Source organism: Benincasa hispida, chromosome 11 (assembly GCF_027475165.1).
Source record: "Benincasa hispida cultivar pf3 chromosome 11, pf3_genome.v1.1, whole genome shotgun sequence".
Taxonomy (NCBI): Eukaryota; Viridiplantae; Streptophyta; class Magnoliopsida; order Cucurbitales; family Cucurbitaceae; genus Benincasa; species Benincasa hispida.
Genome location: NC_143488.1, coordinates 12,587,312 through 12,614,777, shown reverse-complemented (window position 1 = coordinate 12,614,777; position 27,466 = coordinate 12,587,312). Strand labels below are relative to the sequence as shown.

The 27,466-nt window shown below is 32.5% G+C and overlaps 1 protein-coding gene and 1 pseudogene across 11 annotated transcripts; one reads left to right on the top strand and one right to left on the bottom strand.

The window, feature by feature from the left end:
• The first annotated feature begins 964 nt into the window (after window positions 1-964).
• On the top strand, window positions 965-10,818 carry LOC120090446 (uncharacterized). 10 transcript variants are annotated; one of them, XR_016524227.1, is made up of 9 exons: window positions 973-1,416; window positions 1,546-1,605; window positions 1,684-1,776; window positions 1,862-9,309; window positions 9,390-9,631; window positions 9,710-9,909; window positions 10,004-10,096; window positions 10,174-10,275; window positions 10,385-10,818. XR_016524227.1 is itself a non-coding variant. In XM_090306514.1 (8 exons), exons 6-8 carry the CDS (start codon window positions 10,007-10,009, stop codon window positions 10,739-10,741), a joined length of 549 nt encoding a protein of 182 aa, XP_090162640.1. In that variant the 5' UTR covers window positions 965-1,776; window positions 1,862-1,926; window positions 9,095-9,309; window positions 9,390-9,631; window positions 9,710-9,909; window positions 10,004-10,006; the 3' UTR covers window positions 10,742-10,818. The 10 variants fall into 10 exon arrangements, 5 of the variants coding, with proteins under 5 accessions (XP_090162640.1, XP_090162642.1, XP_090162641.1 ...); XR_005485544.2 differs by having other exon boundaries at window positions 965-1,776; window positions 1,862-8,991; window positions 9,095-9,309; XM_090306514.1 differs by having other exon boundaries at window positions 965-1,776; window positions 1,862-1,926; window positions 9,095-9,309.
• Window positions 10,819-20,960: 10,142 nt separating this feature from the next.
• On the bottom strand, window positions 20,961-26,303 carry LOC120090131 ((-)-germacrene D synthase-like; annotated as a pseudogene). Its single transcript, XR_016524880.1, has 8 exons — window positions 26,065-26,303; window positions 25,342-25,345; window positions 24,933-25,181; window positions 23,172-23,547; window positions 22,876-23,094; window positions 22,577-22,715; window positions 21,526-21,774; window positions 20,961-21,407 (listed from the first exon to the last, which is right to left on the bottom strand). The product of XR_016524880.1 is annotated as a (-)-germacrene D synthase-like (transcript).
• Between the last annotated feature and the right edge of the window lie 1,163 nt (window positions 26,304-27,466).

The following is a 27,466-nucleotide window of genomic DNA, read 5'->3' as shown; positions in this document are numbered from 1 at the left end:
GCCTTACAAGATACACTGACATTGATTTTCAGATCGATAGGGACTCTAGGAAATCCATTTCAGGATTAGTGTTTACTTTTAGTGGAGGAGCTATAGTCTTGAGAATCACTAAGTAAGGGTACATCGCTGACTCCACCATTGAAGCAGAATATATAGCAGCTTGTGAAGCTACCAAGGAAGCTGTTTGGCTCAAGAAATTCTTCACTGACCTGGAAGTTGTTCCAGACATGCTAAGGCCCATCATTCTTATTGTGATAATAGTATTGCTATGGCTAATTTCAAGGAGCCCAGGAGCCATAAGTTTGGAAAGCACATTGAGCACAATATCACCTGATTCGGTAGATTGTGTATCGAGGGGACATGATCATCATCAAGATCACTTTGGAGCACAATATTGCTAATCCATTTACAAAGGCCCTCACAACTAAGGTGTGTGAGGGTCACTTGGAGAGTCTGGGTCTACGAGACAAGCTGCATCTAATTTATGGCATTTAGAAGATGTTACTGAACGCGCATTGTATGCACTAGTTTTTTTTTTTTTTTTTTTTTTTTTTTTTTTTGTACGTTGTACTTATTTGTACTTTTATTATGTACACCTATAACATCCCGAGTTTTTCATTATTCAAATTCTATATTTTCATAAAATTCGAGGACAATTTTGTTAATTTCGAAGTTTAGTTTTCTTTAAAGGGAAGATTTGGATTTATGTCACATTAATTTAATTTTAAGTTAATGTCGAGAATTTAAATTTATATTGGGGAAATTAATTTGATTTTGATTTTGGAGTTTGAAGAGAAAAGGGGAAGAGTTTTAAGAATTTATTTATTTAGATATATTTGTGTAATGAGGGAAAGGTTAAAATAAAAGTGAAATAGAATATCGAAATAAAATAAAATAAAATTTTATTATATTTTATTTCTTTTATTAAAATAACCCTTTTCTTTTAAAAAGGAAATTTAAAAACTCTTTTCTCTCCCTTCTTCTTCCTCCCTCACTCCTCCTCCTCCCCCCCCCCCCCCCCCCAGAACCTCTCTGTGTGCCCTAGCAGCCCCGACCATCTCCTCTCTAGCTGGAATCGCGCGCATCCGACTGAGCCGCCACCAGTTCGCCGGTCGTTCGTTCGTGGGCCGTCGTTTGCACAGGTCAGCTCAATCTCGTCAGCAAGCAGCGATCATCAAGATCTTCTTCGCCGCGCGCCGATCTCGCCCATCTTGTCAGATTTGCGTCCATGCTGCCGTCGTCCCAACCGCTTGACCATTGCGTGCCGCCCCCATCTCCCAGCAGCTCGAGCCACCACCGTAAGATCCAAACACACCGCATCTATTCGACAGAGTCGTCTGCGTCGGTGGTGCCGTCGTCGCCGCCTCCAACCGATCTCTTCCACCACCCATCGCTGCACTGGCCAGCCCTTGTTGTGTGGGTCTTTGTCAGACTCTTTGATTTAGATAAGATCTATTTTTCTGTTGGGTTAAGTTTCTTGAAGGATTTTTGGATGCCCATTAACTTGGAATGGAAGTTAAATTTGTCGCATTATTTTGACTTTAGATTTGAGCATGGGAAACTACTCAAGAGGCTGTCCAGCGGATTCGAGATTATTCAATAAGAGTTGTGGTTCTTATTATTGGTTTTTGGGTATGCATTGATTACTGGATTAAATGTTGACTTAACTCGTATATCTTGAAGGTTCCAAGTCGTTGTCCATTTGGATTTAAAATCTGTTAAGAGGAGATTTTGGAGTCGAAATCTTGGGAGTGTTTGTTGATCAAGTTTCGTTGGGTAAGCTTTTGGGTATCTTGGATTTGGGTATGAGGTTTCGTAGTTATTGTTGGACTAAAATTTAATGGTTTTATTCGTATGTTAGGGTTGTTACATCAAATTGCTGTCATCGTTTGGTTGCCTGATTTTATCTGTGGATTTTCGATTAAGGTAAGTAATCTTACTACTGGAACTGCCCTAGTGCCAGGAAATGATATTTATGATTTATTGAGGATTATTAGTTAGCATGATATTTATATATGCCTTCATTGACTGAGGTTTGAAAGGACTGGTGCCAGGTATTGATAAATATGATTTACTAAGGATATATTGATAGTTTGATGTTTATGTATACCTTGTTGACATGAGGGTTTAAAAGACTAATTGCACATAGAGATGGTTGAATACTAGTATGAATTGAGTATATTATTGTTATTGGAGATCTTGTTGAATCTGAAGATGATGAGATGCATACGTATGTTATAGAGCTATGATGAAGAAATTTATATGTATGTTATAGAACCATGATGATGAGATGTATATGTATGTTATGAGACTAGGATGACGAGAGATATATGTATGTTGTAGAATTATGATGATGAGATGTATATGTATGTTATAGAATCATGTTGTGATACTTGTGATGTTGAGAGTATGATAGTGTCCTTGCTGATTAGTTAGATATTCATCCGAGGTTGTGTTTCCTTCGGGATTCACCAGAGGTTGTGTTTCCTTTAGGATTCACTAGGGGTTTTGTTTCTTTCGGGATTCACCAAGGGTTGTATTTTTTTCGGGATTCACCAGGGGTTATGTTTCCTTCAGGATTCGTCAGGGGTTGTGTTTCCTTTGAGATTCACCAGAGGTTGTGTTTCCTACGGGATTCACCAGAGGATGTGGGTCCTACGGGAATTACTAGAGATAGTGGGCATACTTAACTAGTGTAGGATGAAAGTCCGTTATTCATGTATGTATATGTACCATGAGGACTAGAGAAGTTTATATGTTCCACCAGAGGTAGGAAACTGGAGGACATAGATGCCTAGCTTGACCCCAGTAGTGGGGTTACTTACTGAGTATTTTATACTCATTCTTTCTCATGTTGTTGTTTCAAGTAAAGGTAGAGATGCACCGACGATTGACAAGCAGAATCCGAGGACCCATTTTATGCTTCCACTCATGATATTTAAATTTCTTTTCATGTTTTCAACTTTCCGTTTTGATGTTTGAAACTTACTATCAAGATTTGTTTTCAGACTTATTTATTATCATTTATGATTTATGGGTACCCCATCGTTCCATGCATGCATGTATTTAGTAACGACCCAACTTGAGTCTTAGGGGGTTGGGTCGTTACAACACCCCACTAGCTTTAGAATAAGTGGGAGATTGTTGGGGTTGATGCCCTGAATCTTGTGGTTTTATAGTTTTAAATTGTATTGTACAAACATTTTATTTATCTAACAAAATAAGAGGTATTTTATTTGACATTTAGTTGCATTAACCTACAAAAACCAATAAACTAAGATCTAGGGTTATTTTCTGTAAGTTAAACATGTATGTAGAGACATATCGGTGGATCATGTTTAAGTGATAATCTAAATGGTCAGTAGTAGACGGATAAGGTTGAGTATCTTATCTGAGTGCACTACGAAACGACCTGCCTTGTAGTTGTTACAATTGTTGTAAAGTGTTACAAATGATCTGATCCTAATCATTCATGTAGAGACATGTGAGTGGAGTATACTATACAAAGAGTAGGTATAAGACCGGACCACGAAATGAATAGTCTCTATATATAACACTATTGTTAGTAGAGACTTACATTTCATCAAGATGACCATATGTGACTTGACCTGAATCTTGAGTGAGTTATAGGATGACCATAGGTGTTGTGATGAGATCCTTTGTCTCTCAAATCAAGAACATTCATCCCATTCCAAATTAATCTTGAAACCCGCAAACTCTCAAAGATTCTCTACCTCGAGAATATCGAGGTTTCTACATGAAGGTGTCTAGTTTATTGAGAAATTTGATGTGTTTTTTGGTTGCTCGTGAATTCGAATGGAATTCGAAGAGTTCACAATTTCAAGAGGATCGTGAAGTTATTATTATTTTTTTTTGTCTTTAAGGGCATGTGATCCTCAAATCTCTTTTTCCTCTTTAATTTCTATAAATAAACATGCTTATTAGATTATGTATATATTGTTTCCGTCCTCTGTGTTTTCTGTATGTTCTATAAAATTAGAATTGGGAGATGATCGCTTTCGCAATGTGTATTCGCATATCATTTCACAAAGTGTGGTGGTGGTGGAAGTATAACCCTTTTATCAAACGTGCATGCCGCCGTCGCCATTTGTCCGACTAGATGGGTTTAGGTAACCGCACTTGTTTGAGTAATGCAACACGGTTTTTTTTTTCGTGTTCGGGTTTAGACGACTCTAAGGTGGTTTGTGATGGTTTTTGTCATTGTCACAAATGTTATCTTATCGTCTATCTTTGACACTATTAATTCCTGCTGTAATTTTTTCTTTCCTTATCTTGAAATTTTCTATAGATTTTTTTTGTCCGATATATTTTCCTTATTTGAGGCACTGTTTATTATTTTCTAATTGATGGTTGCTTCCTTTTTTTGCCATGGTTTTAAAAAGGAAAATAATGGTGTTCATTTAGGGTTGCTGCACTTTATTATAGTTGAAGAGTGTTTTTATTTTTGGTGGCCGAATTGTGTAACCATTCTGTTTTTAGTCCATTCATCATATTTCGCTATGCAATTGCATTGATTGAAAATTGTAATTCCTTAAAGATAATTTATGCCTTAGTGGGAACCTAAGGCACTACAGTTGAGAAGGAATTCTTGATCCTAGGGACAGACTAAGACTTCGTTTTTCGAGAAAGAGTTCTTCATCTTAGGGAGTACCTAAGATTCATCAGTGAATGGAGTTCATTGAGAAGCAGAGAATATAATAAAGTTGGAAGTGAGTTTCACACACTGTTGGAGGCCGATGTGATCAACACTAATAATAACATATTTAGGGGGAGTCTAAGTTCGTTTGCGAGGGAGTCTCACATCTAAGGGGAACCTAGATGATCGGTGAGTTGGGCTCCACGTGAGTTGTTGTAATAGTTGTTGTATTGTAGATAAGTTCTATGTTGTAATTGCTTGACTCTTTAATATTAGTAGATTTTCACCAAACTGGGTTACGAACTTCCTTATGTCTTTACTTGATTTCTTGTTGTTGGTATTTTGTTCTCACAATGTTTGTCTTTGCTTTTTGTTTAACATCTGTGTTCTTAATGACGAGTCATCTTATAGCTTTTTCAATAGCTATTTTCATTTTGGATAATGTTTGAGGTTAGGCTTAGTACTTCTACAGTGGATTTATTGTTTTGGAGTAATGAAATTTATACTTTTGTTGATGCATGGTTTGTAAGTTTCCGTATTTTCTTTAATATCCTATTTTTCTCATTGTTGATGGTAAAAAACAATCACAACTTTTATGTTATATGGAGCTTATATTGATGGGCAAAAATCATCAATGAAGGTTATGAGGCATATGTTGAGGGACAAAACTAGTCACCAAAGGTCTTTTTTCATGTCAGGCATTGCCTGTGAACGTTTAGTTGAATTATTAAAGGGGGAAATCTTCTCTTCAAACCACGTTCTTGTAGCTAGCATCTAGAAAAGTCATTTCTCACTACAAGAAAATTGAGCTATTTCGACAATCTTTTATCGGAGGCTATAAAAAACCTTTGAGAAAGATAAATATATTTATTGAAGGTATTGGAAAAACCTTTGAGAAATATGTACTTTTTATTGAAGGTTAATAAAAACATTTGAAAAAGATATATATTTATTGGAGGTTTTGAAAAAAACTTTGAGAAATATTTAGTTTTTATCGAAGGATAATAAAAGCCTTAGAGAAACACATACATTTATCAGAGGCTTTGATAAGTCCTTTGAAAAATATGCACCTTTTATTGAAGGTTAATAAAAAAATTTGAGAAAGATATACATTTATTGAAGGTATTGGAAAAACCTTTGAGAAATATGTACTTTTTATTTATTAGAGGTTTTGAAAAAACCTTTGAGAAATATGTAGTTTTTATCGAAGGGTAATAAAAACCCTTGCCAAAGACATACATTTGTCGGAGGCTTTGATAATTCATTTGAAAAATATGCATCTTTTATTGAATGTTAATAAAAACCTTTGAGAAAGGCTAGGATCGTGAAGATGCGTTAGACGGTCGTGAAGATGCACGCAGTGTTAAACGATGAGGAATGACGCACTAGACGATCGGGCTATACGATAGACAAAGTACTGCACGATCAGTGAAAGCACTAGACGATAGCTGTGCTGCGCTAAACGATGAGCAGACACGCTACACAATAGGCAGAATACTAAGCGATGGGCGTTGGGCGATAGACGTAGGCATGGGGTGATGACGTTAAGCGATAGGCGGATGCGTTAGACAATTGTGAAGATGCGTGCGACATTAAATGATGACGAATGACGTGCTAGACGATCAGATTATACGATAGGCAAAGAACTGCACGATCAGTGAAAGCGCTAGATGATAAGCATAGAAGCTGGACGATAGCGTTAGACGATAGCCGTGCTATGCTAAACGATGACCAGATGCGCTATACCATAGGCAGAATACTAAGTGATGGGTGTTGAGCGATAGACGTAGGCGCTGGGCGATGACGTTAAACGATAGGCAGATGCGTTAGACGATAAGGCGTCAGCGTTAAATGATGGAGGTAAACGATGGGCGCGATAGCTAAACGATAGGCTATGCACAAGTGATATTTATTTATTTTTATTCTGGAAGAATAGTCAAATTTATTATAGTTTTGGGAATTATTACAAAATATGCATTTGTAATAATTTAGAAAAGAAAACAAAAAAACCACTAGGGTTTTTATTTGGGAATTATTATAGATAGTTAGTGATTTTTTAGCATATGGAAACTTATCTGGTTGGAATACAAGTGGTACTTTAGCTTGTCCTTCATGCAATTTTGATACTCGTTCACTTTATTTTAAAAATAGTAAAAAGATGTGCTACATGGGTCATCGTCGTTTCTTACCCATAGAGCATGAATGGAGACTACAACGAGAGTTGTTCGATGGGTTTATTAAAGAAAATCTACCTCTTAAGAATTTTTCTGGAAGTAATATACTTGAACAAGTGAACCAATTTGGAGAACATGTATTTGGCAATAGTGTGAAAAAGAGAAAACGTTCTAAAGATTGGCTAAAGAAAAGCGTATTCTTTGAGCTACCTTATTGGTGCACTTTATTACTACGACACAATTTAGATGTCATGCATATTAAAAAAAATGTTTCTGAAAACGTAATCAGTACATTATTGAATATTAAAGGGAGGACTAAAGATAATTTGAAGTCTCGTCTTGATCTTGAAGAAATGGATCTAAGAAAGGAATTGCATCCAATACAAGAAGAAAACAAATTATACTTACCAGCTTCATGTTGTACATTGTTATCAGATGAAAGAAATGCATTTTGTGAGTATTTGAAGAAATTAAAAGTTCCAGATGGATTCTCTTCTACTGTTGGAAGGTGTGTCGATCTAAAAGGAAGAAAATTATTTGGTCTTAAAAGTTGTGACTACCATATTATTATGGAATATTTTCTTCCATATGCACTTCAAGGGTTGATGAGAAAGGAAGTTCGAGATGTATTAATTAAATTGAGCAATTTTTTTAAGATATTGTGCTCAAAAGTGGTTAAAGTGGACGATATAAATCTTCTTCCTCCGTCGTTCTTTGATATAATGGTGCATTTATTAATCCATTTACCAAATGAGATTAGAGTTGGTGGATTAGTTCAGTATAGGTGGATGTACCCATTTGAAAGGTATTTAAGTAAGTTAAAAACTTATGCACGCAATCGAGCTCATCCTGAAGGTTCTATTGCAGAAGGTTAGATCAGCAATGAATGTGTAATGTTGTGTACTAGATATTTTCACACCATAGAAACTAAGTTCACCAATAGAGAAGAAATGAAGATAATGATTATAATCCTTATGAAGGAATATTATCTTTAAACCACTTGGTCATCCTATGGGACCAGACAAATAAACAAGAAGGCTAAAAATACATAAGTGGAAACAAGCTCATCTCTATATTTTAAAGAACTGTGATGATGTCCTCCCATATATTAGGTATGTAAAAGTTTTCTTATTGATAATTTTTTTAAAATATTTTAAAATAGAATCTAAAGTAACTTTCTAATTTTTTAGTGAGGACATACAAGGATTATAACATCTTGACCCTAGAAACGCACAAAAAAAAGCATGATAAAGAGTTTGTAGAATGGTTTGAAGATCATGTAAGTGAGAAAAGACAACAGTTATGATATATATTCATCTATACAATTTCTATTCATTTTAAAATTTGATACTATTTTCTATGTATGTTACTAAATTATATATCGATGGAAGCAACAAAGTTGACAAGTAGTTATTAGATTTAACTCGAGGTCCATCACAAGAAGTAACATGCTACAAAGGGTACATTATTAATGGATTTAGATTTCGTATCAAGAATGGTGATGATTTAAGAAAAACACAAAAGAGTGGGATAGTAATGAGAGGAGCTGATGATCAAGAGTACTTTGGTGTATTGCATGATATTATTGAATTGAAATATATGGGTGGAAACAAGGTCGTCTTTTTTCAAATTATTTCTGAAATGAAATCAAAGAAAATACTAAATAATAAGCCAATGATTTTTTTTCCGTGTTTCAGAATCGAATTGGCTTAAATAGTCATGATCTTGCCACTATGTCAACGCTCCGTATCCTTCGCGGCCGCCAATAGGTCTATGCCCCTTTTACCCCTTATCACCGGAGACTTGAAGTAAGGAATTCACCTAGAGCTTCTATAAAAAAAAGAGGGCAAGTAAAAATTCAAATGGTAGAATATCAACGGTCTTGGTAAAGGAATTAGTTGATGATCATGGACTAACTAGTGTGAATATAATGTACACATTGGCTGCAAATGAGCCATTTGTATTAGCATGCCAATTTGAACAAGTTTTTTACCTTGAAGATAGAAGAAACCCGGTTTGGTATTTTGTGTTGAAAGTTGATCCAAGAGATTATTACAATATCCCTTTGATCATAGATGAAGATTGTCAAGAAGAAGATGACGAAGAAGACGTAAATAGAGCAATTTAATTCTTAATTTTTTTGTCTATCATTTATGTTAGGTAATCTCTTTTTAACTTTATAATATATGATCTCTTATTTCTTAAACTAATACTCAATTTTTATTATTTTATTTATCTAACTTGTTTTTTTTTTTCCAACAAGTTCATTATTTGTGTAAAGGATGAAAAAAGTAAGAAGCAGATTCAACAACAATAATAGTATAGATAGTCACGAGAATGCTACGATTGCATCTACATCTAACCAAATAGTTGAAGATCAACAATATTCAATAAAATCTAAAGTTGGTTTACAAACTTCATCATCGTTTACGGGAGAAATTAGATCAACTACTAGTCATGAAAAATTTCTTAATAGAGGTAACATGATTTTTTATAATATATGTTATTTGTTTTTGATTTGTTAGTAACTTACTTTCTTTTCTTTCTTTTTACTTTAGAATCTTCTTTTGGAGTAAGAAAAGTATGTGGTCCCACACGAAATCTCAACCTAGTTAAACTACCTCATGTGATTAGATTTGAAGTATCGTGGAGGAAGAAACGACCCGTTGGAGATAATGCTGATATCTTTAAAAGCCAATGCACTATCTTAGCTAGACAAGTCAACTTTACTCCTCTATAAGTAAAAAGTTGGAGAGATATTGATACAACAACAAAAAGGAAACTATTTGAGCTTACATTGGTATGTGAAAAAATTATAATTTTTTTTTCCTTTAATTTACTTCCTACATAATTAGATTACAACTACAATTTTTTTTAGGAACGATTTAAAGTTAAAGGTCATGAGGCTTCAGTATTGCTTCAAATTCATCGATCTTATAATAATTGGAGAGACAGTTTAAAGAAAAATAGTTGTACAAATATGATATAGTTGCAAAACCTTTAGTAAATATTCCACCAGGAATTACAAGAGAAGATGCAGAATATCTTTCAAAGTTGTGGAAGTCAACTGAATATCAGGTTGTATTCTTATATCTTTTTCTTGTACATAAAAAAAAATTGTACTTATTGTTATTTTTTCTATTGATGCTCATACTCTACTTTTGAAATACAGGAGATGTGTGAAAGAAATCAAAAGAACCGTTCTAAATTGAATGTATCTCACACATGTGGTTCACAAAGTATACAACAAAGAGCTGAAAAAGAGGTAATTAGATGAAAAATTACATAAACTTCTTTTAATTTAGTCAAATTATCTAATATATAATATTTTCACTTAAATAGGTTCAAGTCACTAACGAAGAACCGAGTCAAACTAGAATTTGGGAGCTAACTCACTTGAGCAACAATGGATTGGCTGTAAATGAAACTACGCAGGAGAAAATGGTAAATACAAATATTATAGTTCTAACAAAGACACGTGTTTGTTTGTTGTAAACATTTGAATTTATATGTGTTAGTTTTTGAATTATAATATGTGAATTTGTATTTATAGTCGAAACTTAAATCATATGCTTCTCAAGTGATTGATGGTACACTTGACATGAACGAGGATGAGACTTTTGTACGAGTATTTGGACCGGAGAAACACGGGCATGTTCATGGTTATGGAGTAGGTGTTACTCCTTCTGAGTTGTTTGGATCATCGTCTACTATACGCGATCATGAGCGTCGTCTCAATGAGTCCGAACAACGACTTCAAGAATTTGAACAACAAAGAAAAGAATTTGAACAACAAAGAGAGCTTGAGGTAGAAGTACTTAAGCGTCAAATAAGCGAATTAGAAAATCGTTTTGAGGATAGATTTCAAAAAATGATGGCAGAGATGTGTAAAAAATTTGTTTCTAGTTGATCAATTGTAGTTTGATGTTATAGAATTTCGATAGCCTTTTGCTGTACTTTTATGACATATAAGTTTACTTTCATTCATGTCATTGTCTATTTTTTCTATTCTATTCTTATACTTTGTAGTTCAGGGTAGTACATGTAGATGAATTAGAAAAAACAACCTTCCGAGATTTGTCAATAAATATGCTAAGAGATTTTGTAAGAGAATTTTCGAAGGTTATACAATTGTTGATAAATAAGTTTTTATGAAGGTTTTAAAAATTTTGAAAATAACATGATAAGCCTTTAAAAACAATGAAAACCTTCGAAAAAGACTACTTGATAATATATAATTATTGATAAATAATTTGACAATTATCGAAGATATATAACTTTTGAAAAATAATAATTTTCGAAAGTTAATCAACCTTTGAAAAATAATATTTTTCGAAGGTTAGTAAACCTTTGAAAAAGTTTTTTTGACGGGGTCTAATTCGACACTTTTCAAAGGTTGAGATAACCTTTGAAAAAAAATGTATCGAATGTCTATTACATGTTTTTTCGAAGGTCTTTGGCCTTCGTAAAAGGTCAATTTTCTTGTAGTGTCACCTGATGACTTTATTAGCGTCGAAAGAAAGCAAAATTTTTGTTGTGATCTCTTAGTTGCTCTTCAAAATAAAAATATTAAAACAAATTTTCTTCCATCTTGTCAATTTCTTCTTGTTTGATTCTTTGCTTATAGATTGTTTCTGTCACATTACTTGTGTTGTATTTTAGAATTGTACGAGTCCCGTGAACTAAAAGAATATATCATTTAATGATTTGTCAAATACTAAATAATATGTACTATTGTAATATTATACGACTTTCTTTGGATTTTCCTTAAGTGAAAATTCAAGAAGAGAGATGAATCAGTCTCCCTGGTTGGTTTAAGTGTAACTTTCCAATACATTGAATGTTTTGCCTTTAACTGTCTGGTTTAAATGCTCCAATTATGAAGCAAATCTACGAAATTTTTCTTGTAAGAATTTTTGTTAATACAATTTCCAAACCATGAACATGAAAATCCAAAGAAAACCATATAAATTGGGTTATACACACTATCAAGAAATAAAAGCATTAAAATTTCCAGAGAAAATGAACAATGTTTCTCAAATGCACCAGTCATGCTACTCTTAGATCTATGGCCATCTTGGAAGCGTCATGAACAAGATAGGAAGTAATGAATGGAGCTGGCGACCATAGAAACCACAAATAATAAAACACAAAATTCAAAGAAGGAAAAAAAAAAAAAAGGTTGGGGCTTGCTTAAGCTTTTCCCTTCTCATTCACATGTAAATCGCTTAAGCTTTTAAGATAATTGAGCCAAACTTTTATATATAATAAGACTTTGGTAGAAACCTAAGTGAAACTGTAAAAACGTTGATTCAAATACATATTTCAGCTAGTTTAGTTTTACATAACAAATTTTACATCATGTAACTGACAAGAGATATGTAATATAAATATCTACTGATCAGATCTACAACATGCATTCATCAGTTTTTCTCTTGTAAACACTAAACCACTATAAAGCAATCTTGAAAAGAAGTAAAAGAAAAGAAATCTTCCCGTGGATGTAGACATTTTGGTCGAACCAAGTAACTGTGCCTTCTTCTTCTTCTTCTCCTTATCTCCTTGTAGATCTTCATCTATTTCTATACAAAAATCAGCACAAATATCATTTAAAATCGAACGGCAACATATTCTAAGTATTAAGTAAAAGAGAGAACATCAAGTAAGAAGAAAGAACATCGAGTAAGGAAGAGAGAAAATGATTTTACCTGATTGAGTTTGTCTTCCCGAGTCCACTAATCAATTCAGCCGGTAGGTGAAATCTTGCCATAGACGTGTTACTCGATCCTCTAATACTCGTGGCTCAACTACAACCATATTTTTGACCAACTTCAGCCGATCTTATCCGGTAGCTCTGAGCCATAGTAGTGGTGAAACCTTTTGTTTTGGGCTGCTAACATCAAAATAACCCAACAGAAACCTTGTTTTTTAGGGAATTGATTGTTCAAACGACCTCGAACAATTCTATGTTGATCAAACTTATAAGTTGTATGTGTGAGTTTGTGTGTTGGCAGTCAATATGAGAGTATATACAATGAGAGTTTTTCTTTAATTTGTTGTTAATGTCAGCATATCGAATTGTGGTACCTAGAAGCAAATAGTTCATGTTGAATTTCTTAGAAAAAGTAATAAAACCTTTTAATATTTTTGTTTGGATATATATTTCATTTTTCATCATGATTCACTCTCACCAAGTTTCTTCAACGGCCCATTAAGCTAGCTTTTGTGGCAATTGATTGTTCATACGAAAATTGAGCAATTCTGTGTTGATCGAACTTATATGTGTAAGTTCGCGTACAAAACCCTAAACTTTGAGAGAATGCCGTTAGTGTGGCTAGGACAAAAGTTGTTTCCTTTGATTTTTCATTTAGTATACAAATGTAATACATACAATCTATGATTGGGTAAAGCTAAATTACAATCCAAACTAAATATAGAAAAATTTTACAAAATAAATAAATGACAAAAATATATTCAAATAGATATGAAAGTATTTCTTAATAACCCACTCAAGTTGGAGCATCAGGATCCCAAATACCCAACTTGTGAAGAAGATAAAGAAATAGACTTGCGAAGAAGATAATGAAATAGTTGTTTTTCCAAGGTCTTCGTAAAGATATCTGCAAGTTGCTCATTTGCAGCAACGTGACTTTTAGCAACGGTGCCATCCTGAACAGCATGACAAACATAGTGACAGTTTACTTCAATGTGTTTCATTCATTCAACTTATGGCCATTAGATATTTCACATCGATCTAGTGCAATTGGAGCTATTCGATTCTTCACATCTATCAACGACAATTTTTTTTTGGACAATTGCTTAGATGACAATTTAACATAAAATAATAGTAAATCTAGCTCAATCTAAAACTATTTGTAAATAGAAATTTTTTTAACTTTTATCGTATTTTTGATAATTCTTTATTTTTTTTTAAAAAAATAGGAATGTGGATAGCTCGGAGGTCGTATGGAGGCAATGGACTAATAGATTGAATGTGGAAGAGAGGGACAAAGGTATTCTCATCACGTGGAGTATTTGGTCCTATTCAAATATTTTCAACCTAAACGACTCTGTAGCTGATGCTCAATAATTCAGAAACATAATTAAAAAGGTTTTGGAGTATAATAAAAGATAGAAAGGTTTCTCGGCTTAGAATGGATCTAACGCCCATACTAATGAAGAAAATTAGAATAATTAGTTTATTTTAGTTTATATTTAGTTTAATTGTTAATTTAGATTCATTAATGTTCAATTAAAATTAGTTAGTTATTTGTCTTATTTGATTGTAAGGCTATAAATAGTCAATTTAAGGTTGTAATTGTCATCCATTTTGAAATAGAATTTTAGTTATTCCGAAAATATTCTCTCTTAGGCATGGATTTCCATTGCTTGGCCATGGATTTGGTCTAATGCTCCAACCTGCTGCATCAGTTGATATCAAAGCCCTCGGATGATGTTACCGGGAAGAAGGCAAACCATAGATGGCAGTCGGAGACACGCACATCAACGATGGACGGCGGGATTCATCTCTCCAAGGTATTCTCAAACCCAACATACCTCACCAGCATCACCATTTTCATATTCATCTCAACACCCCATTCGGAAATCCTAAATCATATCAAAATTCATCCATCCACACAAAGCATAAAACAAAAATAGCCACTACCACATCCATCCATCAGATTTTGTAGCCAAACAGCTTAAAAATAGCAAAAAACAGTAGATGTTCTCTGTAAAAATTTTGCAAAGTACAATGCTAGAGAAGAAGATTATGAAGCCAAAGATGAAGCATAATACAATTATGAAGAAGATGAAGACACTGACATCGAAGAAATTGAAAAAGAAAGTGCAAGGAAGAAATCATATATCGGAAATATTTTGCATCCATGGATGATTGAAGTAAAAGAAAACAGAGGAGAAGAAATCAGAAAAGAAAAAGAAGGTGAAAAAGAAGAAAAAGAAACCACAGCTCTGTGGTCCAAGGCCGATTTGCCGAACGCTAGTGTCACTAGACAGAAAGACGAGTTTCACTCTTATGGCATCGGAGTTGATTTCGAACCTAAAATTGCCGGAAAGGATTACGAGACGTCACCCATTGTTGCAGCATTGGAGGACGCTCAATCCGTAGGCGATGCGGATCTCAACATCGAAAATTCACTGGAAAGAGCGCCGACCCACCATTGCACTGTCACTAGTGGAGCGGATGAAGAGTGAAAGGACATTGGTGATGGCTACTGAAACTTCATTGTAGGGTGGTGACTTCATCGTTAGAGCTTCATCGGAGGAGAAATCACTACAAAAAATTTGGTATTTCCGAATGAAAATTTTCCCGATGCTAAAAAAGCATCGAGAAAAAAAGGCTCTCTCGATGGTAGTTTTAATGTCGTCGGGGGAAAGAGATATTGTTAACGCCTTATACTACACTATCGGAATTAGAAAAATATTGCGAAAAAATTCCTGACAACTCCCCATGCTATATGTATGGCGTCAGGAGAGAGCACTTATCCCGACGCTAAGAGTAGGGGCGTCGGGATAAGAAAACCAGTAAAATAGGCTCTTCCGACGATTTTTTTTTTAATAAAAAAAACCATTGAGAGAACTAGCTTTTTTTAAAACCCTCATTTTCTTTTTGCCCTTTATTTCCTCTTAACCCCTCTCCCCTTTCAATTTTTTTCTGTTCTACCCATTTATTTTTTTTTTCCTTCTCTATCGTGCAACCCTCTCCCTAAGTTTTTTCTCTTTCTTTTTCCTTGTGTCGCCGCCTGACCTCCGTCCCCAAACTCCAGCCAGTTGAATCCGTTGACCCAACCTCACTGCGACTGCTGTTGTCTGACCCAACCTGAAGCGCTACATTGCTTAACCCCAACTAGAGGTGATGCATTGCTCAACTCTAATCGGAGCCCACACCGCCTGACCTGAATAGATCTACCGCCACCTACACTGTTGCGTCGATTTGCTGCGCAACCACCAGTTTTGCCCAACCTTCTCTCTTTCTCGATTCACTTTGAGGTATCACTACTATAAAATCTACATTACTTGACAATTGTAGTTTTTAATTACTTGACATTTCTTTGGAAAGAAAACGTCAAGTAATGATCTGTTAGAAAAGAAAATGTCAATTAAAAGGGTTAAAAAGACGGAGATTGATGGAATGTTTTGACACATTTTTCGTGTCAAGTATAATAAGCTCTTACTTGACACGAATAAAATGTCAAGAATAATCGACTTATTATTTTAAAGAAGTAAAAGGGTTAAATGCCCTAGAGCAACCCTAAAAATTATCTCAAATGCCCCCTTCCAAAATCCCCTTCCCGATGTTCTCTCAAGCCCGATCTCTCCCTCCCTTGTCCAATCTCTCTTTTTCCTCACGCAAAGCAGCTCCGTCGGTCGTCTCTCTCTCATTACTGTCACCCAATCGACTTCCCTTCATAGCTCGATCCGGGAGATCTTATTGTCGTCGGCCATTCACATGCAGTGATACTACAATCCCTCTCCCTATCCAGTTTCACCACCAGATCTGTAATTGTTTACTACTAGTTTCAGTGTCAGTCAAGTCGGTCCAGCCAGATCCCCTCGTCGTCGTCGAGGTTATCCACGCTATCATCAAGATCCATCTTTGTATCAGATCTTTTCACACACGAGCTTTACTCTATCTCGTAAGATCTATGTTCCATCTCGCTGGAATCTTATATTTTTGGTTAAGGTTTTGGTAAGTTTGGTGAGTTTTGATTACTTTAGTGGGTTTCTTGGAAATTTTTTAATACCCAAAAGTTTTTTTTACGCAATTTGATTGATGCTCTTTGTGATTCGGCTTTAGATTCAAGATTTGGAGAACATTAATGTGCTGTCCAACAGGTTGGTATCGATTTCGGTAAGATTTTCGTTAAGTATATGAGGTATATCTTGTTTGCTGTTGGATATTGGATTTGTTCCATTGTTGTACACAATATTTTGGTTGGTGTTGGTAGTTTTGCTTGAAGATTTTTTAACACTCAATAATTTTTTACATTGACTTAGTAATACCTATCAGTTTTTTTGGTGTTCGATTGAACTGTTGGAAGGAGTTGAGTTGTTGTCGAATAGGTTTGAGACCGATCTTGACAAAGTTTTGATAAGGATGGAGGCTAGTATTAATAGTTATTTGTTACGAAGTATTAGTCTAATAATTGAGTTATTTTCAATTTTTGATGCTCAATTCAAAGATTTCAAGGGATTGGAGTCACAGTCCAACAAAGTTAACGATGTTTGGACATTTTGATAGGTATCGAGGCCTTGAAACTCTTTTGGAATTGTTACATAGTTGCTGGAATTTGAGTTTGTAACCATTATTAATGAACATTTCGTAGGTTGGATTACTTAGTTGTAGTTTTGAAGTGGCATTCGAATCTAACCACATTTTGGGTAATCTATTTGGAGTTAATTGGTTATTTTGGTGAATGAAATTAGGTCCTAGGGGTTGAACATAAATTTGGATTTATGATTATAGGTTATAATTATGGACTTTTGTGGAAGAAGCTTATTTTTTTTTTAAATTTCTGTATTTGTAATTTTGCTATCATATTTTTTAAAAATTTGTAACTAGAGTTGCTAGCCTTAGATTCAAATTATTTGTAAATGAAAACTTGCATGTTTTCTCTTATTTGATTCTAATGATGTATTTCTAATATAGTGATTTGGATTTTGTTGAAGAGTGTGTGGTGAGATACGCTTGGTTGTTGATTTTGGACAAATATTTTGGGAGTGTATTTTCCTTTTTTAGGTGGTTTATGAAATTTTCAAGGGAAACTTAGTCGAAATTTTTATAAATTTTGATTTAAAAAATTATAATTCTAACGGTTTTTACTATGAAAGATTGCTAGCCACTTAGTTTTGAAAAATGCTTTTAGAGCATGACATTGGATTTCATAGTTTAGTTGATTTGATTTTAAGTGTTTGAATCATAGTCTCAACTCTTGGAAACACATTTGTTATTATGATTTCGTAAAATTTCTATGTATTTGATTAAGTTTTAGTAAGATTAACACATTTCATATTCTGTTGAACTTAGATTTGTTGTGCAACTACTTAGTTGTGGAAATGAGTGTTGCATGCATAAATTTTTTTTATTGCTTGTAGATAAGATTGAGCTTCCAATCTTCTCTTCTACTCGTTGATTCCTATATTAGTTTTTTATTAAAGGTGTACTTTGATTGCCTTTATAGAGGGATTACAACTATGGTTAAAAGAGAATGTATGAAATCCCAATAAGTCCCTAACTTTAAGTTGCAGATACTTTTAAGTTTTGAGTATGATATTTTTCCATTGCATAAAATAAGCCAATCATGTACATTTTTTTATGTACCAGACTTTTTGTCATTGTTGTATCTTAACACTTAATTCTATATTTTGAAGTAGTTTATTTACTAATTTTAGAGATTTGTTTGTGGGTGTGGAGAATGAGTAAATTTTTTTAGAGATTTGTTTGAAGTGATTGTTCTTTTTTTATTTGTAGTTCTTAGTATCGAGTTGATTAGATACGTTTTAAATTAAATTTCATATTGATATGCTTGAAACCAATTTTAGATAAGTTTTAGATTTAAATGTTATTATCTTGAATTTTATATTTAAATAAGTCTTAGTATCAAGTTATAATTGTAGATAAGTTTTAATTGAATTGGTTTATTTAAATTGAAAAAGTGGGAGTTTTAATCTTATTTAAGGGAAAGGGAGTTTTTTTTTTTTTTTCTCCATCCGAACGCGTCTCTTCAAGAGTCGTATTCAATAATATTTTATTATTATTATTTAGGGGAAGGGGGTCTTTTTTTTTTTTATCTCCATCCAAATGCGTCTCTTGAACAGACGCATTCTGACCAATTTTATCTTCTTCCGCCTTCTTCTACCATAAAAAAACTGCCTTCCCTTCATTTCTTCCACCGAATTCATCTCCCCCTTCACCAAATTCATCTTCTCCTTCACTGAAACCCTCATTTCAACTTCACCCAAAAGAAATTCATCTTCCCCTTCATCACCGAAGCTCTCATTTCATCTTCACCCAAAACAAAATTCTCTTCATTTCTTCTACCTTCTTCATTTTTTTTCAAATACCGATCATCTTCTACCTTCATTTCCACCTTCATATTATTAATTTGTTTCAGTGTAGTATTTTATTTGGTAAGTTGATATATTTTTGTTATTTAACTTTGAATTAAGTTTTTTTGATAATTTTACTGATTTTTTTAATGTTTATTTTGTTTACAATGGATATTATATTGAAGAAATGTTCTACAAACCATTTTTCAAAGTTTCTTTGATAAGGTGCAAGATTTTTCTTTTAATAAGTTGATATATTTTTTATAGTGGGTTATCATAAGGGAGAAGTACATGTGATTAACATTGTGTTATATATGTTAGGTTAAGTATTAAAAATGACTCTAATAAATATAATAAACTTTAATGTAGTCCGCTTTACTGCTAGTTGGTATGTCTTCTTTGGTTTTTATTACTTCTTTAAAAATAATTACCTTGCAATTTTATTGCTATTTTGGTATTTTTTTTTAGGATGAAAATTTTATTGAGGTGATTTTAAATGGCATCAAACAAAAATATCTATCAAATCAACAACGAAAATGTCAAAATTAATTTATGTGGAAAGAAACTTTGAAGATAAAATACAACATCTAAAATGACATGGAAAATCTTCTTAACATGTGTATATCCACCCTAAATTATTTAAAACATGCACATAAATGTAGATCACTTCCCGTATTTTGTAAGAAGCAAATTAAAATCAGCCCAATCTATTGTTCTTGAAAAAAATTTGTAAACAACTCACACTTTGTTCTAAGTATAAAATTCCCCATTATCTGGCATGTTATCACCTCAGTTCGAGCCCATCCCCGATAAAAAATGTTCGCCTGATCCTAACTTCCCCACTACTTATCTAGACGAATCACGAGTTAGGAAGGTTGGCAGAGCTTGTACTTCTTGCATGCAAAATGAGATGGATTGGAGGGAACGTTACAAGACACGGTGCACAATTTGCAGACAAGAATGGCATAATAGATGGAATTGTCCCAATCGAACTCGTGATGTGGCTTAGTATTTTATTTTTAATTGTTATGGTATTTAATTGATTGTAACTTCTTTTACTTATTTATTCTTTATTAATTGTCATTATATTTAATTAATTGTATTTATTGATTATATTTATACAATGAAGGGTGTATTCTTTATTAATTGTCATTGTATTTATGGATTGTAATCACATTGATTTTTAACACATATTTAAGTTAAATTTAATATTGTTTCTATGGAATCAGATGGACGGGGATGTTACCACATGGCCATACAACGACTCGATTTTCTACTTACAGTGCAGCCATAGATCCGAGGCTATTTGGGAAGATGAGCATATAGATGCAATGCATTGTCGGTGAAGAGAAGCTGTTATTCGAAAACATGAGAACCTAGAACCTCGTATATTGAACGATCTATGAGCTACAAGATTCTACGAAGTCTCTTGTATAAAATCTATACAACTAAACTGACATCTGATAACAGCATTAGTGGAACGATGGTGGCAGGAGACACACAATTACCACATGTTGCATGGAGAGTGTACAATTACACTTCAAGATGTAGTCATCTAATTTGGACTCCCGATTAATGGAAGACCATTGATCGGGTCTCTAAATTTCGACCTAGCCAAAATCAAAATTAACTCCTCCCCATTCTTGAATTTCAACTAACTCAATTATTTTATCAGTGTATTTCCAAAGAAACGAATTATCTTCTCCAAGCTACGTTTAATTTTGAATACTTCAAACGCCAAAAAAAAAAAAAAAAAAAAAAAAGAATCTACCCAATTAAGTCCAAATAATAATTTTCTCAACAATTTCTTTCAAAACTTAATTCAAAATACTTGTGCAAGGTGAAATCTAAATTTCAATTTCAATTTACAAAAATTACTAGCCTCAAAATTTCGGAGGGTTAAATAGAGTGTGACTATTCTCCAATGTTAAGATGAATTTACCAAAACTAAAAAAATGATGATAACTCTATGTATATTGAATTTAAAATTAGTGATATTTATAAGAATATACCAACTGATCATTACGATCGTTAGTTATAAACAAATAAAATATGAGGTATTTGAGTCAAAGTTTCTTCAATTTAACATAAATTTTGGGTCAATCAGTGATTTAACAAACTATTAACTACACATGCGTCAAATGACTACAAATATATTGAAAGAAAAGGTGTTGAGATATAAAAAGATCGATCAAACAACGTTGTAGAATTGATCAAATTGGCACAGGATGAATAAGCAATAAGGTAATAAATTGCTTGGTTTCTCCATCAGCGAATGTGTAACCATCTCCTTCCTTATAAAAGAGATCTGAAAGTCGAGCAACATTCAACACACAGTCAAGGATCACATTTGGAAACTTGGAAGATTTTATGTAGTCTTTTGTTACATCTTTCCATGCTCTTTCCACTTCCTTATCTAATTTAGTTAGGGCCTCTTCTTCTGATACTCCATATTCCTTCATGTAACATTCAATTGCAGAAGCCACATGACCTCTCTTTTGTTCAAACTAAACATAACACGAGTAAATATATAAATCATAGATGCATAGAAAAGTACTATTAAAACGCTATCAAAAGATTCAAAATCATTCTTTGCCATCACAAATTTATTTTTTTTCTGTGTACCTTGTGCGAAGCTATGTCATTGAGAAGCCTGCCAATTACTCCAGTTGCTTTAAGAAGCATAGGGTCAGTTTGAGCCCATTCAAAAACCTCTCTTGAAGCAATATTTCCCAAAGCAAGGAAGGAAACTGAAGCAAAAAGATAGTAGGCAGCAGAAATGAGGGCAACTTTCATGTATTCTTCCATTGTTGGTATGTAACCTTCATTGAACCATTTGGCTTCCATAAAATAAGCTCTGCATTGCCTTTTCATCTGTACCCAAAACCTCAAAATAAAATTAGAAAAAGATGTCTTCTTTTAATGTCACAACTCCTTCAGGTTAACTTACCAAACCTTGAATGTCACTCGGCAAGATAATATGTTCGAAACCGTAAAAGATAGGGTAATTACAATCGGTAGAATTTTTAGGGTTAATAGTCAAGTATATAGCAATTTTTTTTTTTTTTTTTGTTAAAGAATTGTAAATATAGAAAAATTTATCGTTGATAGATTCTTATTAGCAATATGGGCTATCACCGATAAACTTCTATTAGAGGTATGGTATATCTTTGATAAACTCTAGGAGTTGGATCTAAATTTTGCTATATGTGTAAATTCTTTTACATTGTATTATATTTGCTAATATTTTGGGTTTGATTGCTATATTTGCAACTATCCCAGACAATTATTATGAAATGTAATAAAATAAATGGTTGTATTGAAATATAGTAAAATGAGTCAATGTATTTACAAATATAACAAAATATCACCATCTATTAGTGATAGATACTTATAGATGTCTACCACTATCTATTTCTGACAGACAGTGACATTTTGCTATATTTAAAAAAGTTTGTAGCAAATTTGTCATTTAAAACAATTACCCTAGGATAAATATATTTCCGAAAACAAATAATTTGAAAAAACTTTTTTCTCCCTAGCTTTCACCTTCATCAATATACATTTTCAAAATTGAATCGCCCAATACACAGTAAATAACTAATTACTAATTGTGAAATAAACACAAGTGGATAGAAAAATATATATGAAATTTACATCACAAAATAGAATTTACCGCTTCTTTTGCATAATCAAATGCAAATGGAATATTATTATCCTTGCAAATATCTTCAATCTCTCCATAAACTTCAAGTATAGCTTCATAAAGTCCTTTCATATAATTTGGGAGCTTATCAATGCAATTCACATCCCACCTTAAATTTAAACAACAAAAGATCAAACAATATTAGATTGGAGCTGTCAAGATAATTATTTAATCCAAAATCAATAATAACAATTTGATTATCTTATATAATTTTCAAATACTAGAACTAGAAAAATTTTAGTTTAACACAAGGAGTTGAAGAGCTAAACCTTTCAATTGCTTTGGTGAATGGTTGAAGTTCATCAAGTGTGGCATAGACATCATACATATCATCAAGAACAGATATAAGAGCAATTACTTTGACTAATATTCTTCTAGCATTAGAGTATTGTGGTTCATAGTATATTCCCAATGCCCAAATATAGCACTCCATCACCCTATCTCTTGAAAAATATAATTGCTCCCTCAATTTCAAATCCTTCCACCACCTATATATTAAATCCATAATTAGAACATTATAAAAGAATCAAACATATTAGAAACTTTAATGAAATAAAAGCTTCACCTTGAAAATTCACCCACTTCTTTTTGGTAAAATTTTTGAAGAGAATTGTAGTCCAACTTTGCAAAAGTGAGCAAAACATCATTATTCTTCAATGGATTCTTGGTATAGAGAGAAATATAGTGCCTAGTCATAAACCTTGGCAAAGCCTTATGGATTGGCCACTTCAAAGCATATTTAGCTTCATCTGAGAAAGGAGAGGTGGAATCCATTGCCATTGCTTGAAGTTGAGTTGTTGTGAAAGCTAATGCTTCATCTAATATATTTTCTCCTTTAATTCTCAAGTGGGATGCCTCATACAAACTTAATATTCCACATTCATCCTTCACAATTGATTCTTTGAAATCTCCATTTTCATTTGTAAATTTATTGAATATCTCTGTTTATGAAGATTAACAAAGATTAAGTTACTGAGTTTGTTAACAAAGATTAAATTACAGAGTTTGTTCCCCCAACTTTTACTAAATTCCTTAATTTATAAGAAAGTACCTATTAGATCACTAAGCTTTCAAATGTTGTATCTAATACATCTGCAAACTCTAAAAAACTTTATCAAAAGTTTGAAATTTTAATTTATGTCCGATACAACAAGTCTCTGTTTTATAAATTTTGTTTTATAAATCATGGGTAAATTAGACATAAAATTAAAACTTTAAAACCTATTGAAAACAAAATATTTAAAGTTTAGAGTCCGATCGATAAACATAAGGTTTTGGCAGTCTATATTTTGTGTCTTCCTTTCATTACTAACGTTTTCGAAAAACTGTCCAAAAGAAAATGTTCCCACCTTTTATAACTAGCATACATTTTTTAAACTCGTCGAAATAGTTTTTTTCAGTCCTTTTCTCGACCAATATTGACCACACAAATTTGAATGAAAAATTATATTTTCATCTTATATCCAAACTATCGATTGTTTTGGGATTTCTAAGTGGAATCTCTGCTAAGATGCAGGTCGATATTCAATAGAATTTTTCTCAAATCTTACAACCTTTCTAATCTTTTAAAAATTAAAAAAAAAAAAAAACTACAATCCCATCCATTTAAAATTTCATTTAGATAATTGGTAAATCATTTTGAAAATTCACATAATTGTGGAACCAAAAAGTTTGGGTGTAAGATTTAATATAGACTAGGAAAGATTAGAGAATTATATTAGAGAGAATTTCAAAAGATCTAAAATTTGGAAAGATTACACAATATTTTAAAAAAATTATGTTGAATCTCAATGTTCATCCTGGTGAGATTCACTTTAATAGATCAAAAGAATCGATAATTTGGATATAAGATGAGAAAAATAATTTTTTATTCAAATTTTGGTGCTGAAAAGGACCAAGAAAACTATTATAACAAATTTCTTTAAAGGTACTCATTCTAAAAAGTGAAACTTAAAGAGATTATTTGTAACAATTTTCTGATTCAAACATCATAAGTCGGGTTTAGAAAAAAAAAAAAGTTTTCAAAACCTCAAAAGCTATTTAATTTCTTAACAAACATGAAAACATAATGAAAAAATTGGAAGGAAACTTTCAAAAGTAGAAAACTAAAACTAAAATCAATTACCAAAGTGGAGCTTTAAGAATCAATTTGACACTTATCGTAGGTTGAAAGACGTATTATATGCTTTTTATACCTCAAGAACCTATTAAACATAATAACATTTAGAAAACCAAACTTATTATTATTAACATTTACCAAATAAATCAAAATTCTCAATTCTCTTCTAGAATAAGTAATTCTTTGAAAAATATTTTATGAATTTACCGCATGAAACGTAGTAACCTTGTTGTCTAAGCAATCAAAATCTAAGAGCAATAATGTAAAGATCTTCATCACCGTCAACTTTGCTAAGCTTTTGCATATGTTCTAGAATTTCATTAATTTCATCTTCAAAGTGGTAAGAAACACCTAGACGTTGAATTGAATCAATTAAACTTAGTCTTTCTGAAGTTATATCAGCAGCTGCAAACATGCTTCTCACTTCTTCTTTTAGTTCTTGAAGTTGTTTCCGAACTTGTCGTCTTCCACCTAATTTTTCATAATATTGTATCCCACATAAAAAAAACATATGTCATAGCTATTATGTAATAATACTCATATCCAAAAGTATTATGAACCTCTAGCTCTAAATACAACTCGTTCTTTTTATTTTTTTATTTTTAAAATTTTAAACCAACCTAATATAGCCCAGGTGTTAGAAGATATACACTTTTGAGCAAAAAGTTAGACGTCGAAATCTCCACCTATGTTTAATGATATGAAATGAACAATTAAAGAATATAAAAATAATGTAAAGAAAGATAGACACACAGATATACGTGATACACTAATGGTGTGTAAGCTACGTCCATCAGACAGAAAGAAAACAATATTATTAAAAAGAATGTTTTCAAAATACAAAACAACGCCAGTAAAGTTAGAGAACTTGTATAGTGTATTTCCCTAAACCCTAAAGTCATAATCGTAATTAACCATAAATAATGAAATATGTTGAATACGAATTTTAACAAGGCATACCATACTTGGATGTTCGAAGCACTAAGATAACAAATTTAAAGCATTTCCACATTTAACAATGCTACAAGATATGTGAGTTTACTAGTATATTAATATGAGCATGTACAAAAATCATGTATAGTATAGACGAGTATTAGGTAAACGATTTTGGGGCTAAAAGTAATACTAAGTAAAGGAAGTTTTTATTTTAATTTTTAAGCTTAGGAATTGAAGAAAACAATTACGATAGCTAATAACCAAAATGATTAACCAATCTAGTTTAAAGATGAAAATAAAAGTTAAGCAACAACGAAAAGAAAGGAAACTATGAAACAACAAAGATACTACATAATGATGGAAAAGAAAAAATTTGGAAACAAAGTTATTATATTACATATACCGGATTATCGTTGCAATGAGAGGAAAGAAGATAGTCTCCCCAAGAACTTGGGGGAAAGTTTGCATCTCGACGAGGAACACCACCATTGAAAGAGCCATTATTTGGTGCCATTGGATCTGTCATTACAACTTCTTCATATGACATTTTGTCTTGAAGAGAAGAAGATTAGAAGGCAAATGGATTCTGTAAAGGGTTTTTTTAGCTTAATTCTTGTTAAAAGAATTTAACTTCAACTACATTTTAGGTGTGGAATTTATAGATAATAATAATGCACGGCTGCTGTTGCTAGTGCTTATCCAATTAGATATATTATAGACCATTCATTGACGTTGAATTTATCCAATGTAAAAAGTTGGCTCGTCTTGTAGAACGATGTTTTGTCTGGATGTGATCATTATTCATAAGAGGCAAACTTTTAAAGTTTAAAAGGTTAGGAAAATGTGCCAAAAGGAAAAATATATCAATAAAATGTTGATGTTAAAAGATATATATGTCTCGAAAAAATTATAGAAACGAAGTAGTAAAAAAATGATGTTTGAATTAGTAAATAAATATTTTCTACTTTTAAATATAGCTAAAATATTTATTATTTATATGGCAATTAGACATAAAAATATTAGTAAATATAACACAATACAAAAGAATCTGTAGATATAGCAAAATTTAAATTCAGCTTTTCGAGTCTATCAGTGATAAAGTCTATCGTGATTTTGAGAACTTTTTTCTGTATTTTTAGAGAGATTTCCGTAATTTTCTTCAATCTTTGTACAAATTCTTGCAAGACTCAATGAATTTCTTGAAGGTTTTGCTACTTCATGAGTAGGTAATTTCTTTTATCTTGGGGATTATGTTAGGTTAGCTAATTCTTGAGACTTTTTCATTCAATTTCTTCTTGTAATTTGTTGTTCTTGAATGTTCTTGCTGTTAATTAGGTTGCAGAAACTAATGATTTTGATGGAAAGTTTGGACCTCTTTTCCTATTTTCTTGAAAAGATTTACCAGTTTAGAACACTCACATTAATCATGCTTGATTTTAGTCTTTCTAATTCCAAGAATGTCATAGCTGAGAAAACCTAAGAAATGAATGCAATTTAGGAATTAAATGTGGAATGTCTTTAGGAAGCTTTTATGATCTAAATTACATTAATTGGCTAATTCTTGTTTTACTTTTACTTGGTTTCTTAGAACCAACAAATCCCCACTCTATTTGGATTTCCAAACTCAATTTTATCAATTAATAGAGATTCTTCGTGGATCGACCTCATGCATCCACTTTACTACGTGTTAGTATTAGTAGTTGTGCGCATTTTGCAAATTCTATTTGTTTTAGGTTATAATGAGCTAACGACATCATTTTTAGCTTGAACAAATTGGCGTCATTTTTGGAAAACCATACAATTGG

Excerpts from the sequence above, each read along its gene's own strand:
- LOC120090446 (XM_090306517.1), top strand. The coding sequence starts at position 10,007 with ATGTGTGAAAGAAATCAAAAGAACCGTTCTAAATTGAATGTATCTCAC. Across the intron at positions 10,097-10,173 it reads AACAAAGAGCTGAAAAAGAG|GTTCAAGTCACTAACGAAGA; the intron begins GTAATTAGATGA and ends TCACTTAAATAG. Across the intron at positions 10,276-10,384 it reads AAACTACGCAGGAGAAAATG|TCGAAACTTAAATCATATGC; the intron begins GTAAATACAAAT and ends TTGTATTTATAG.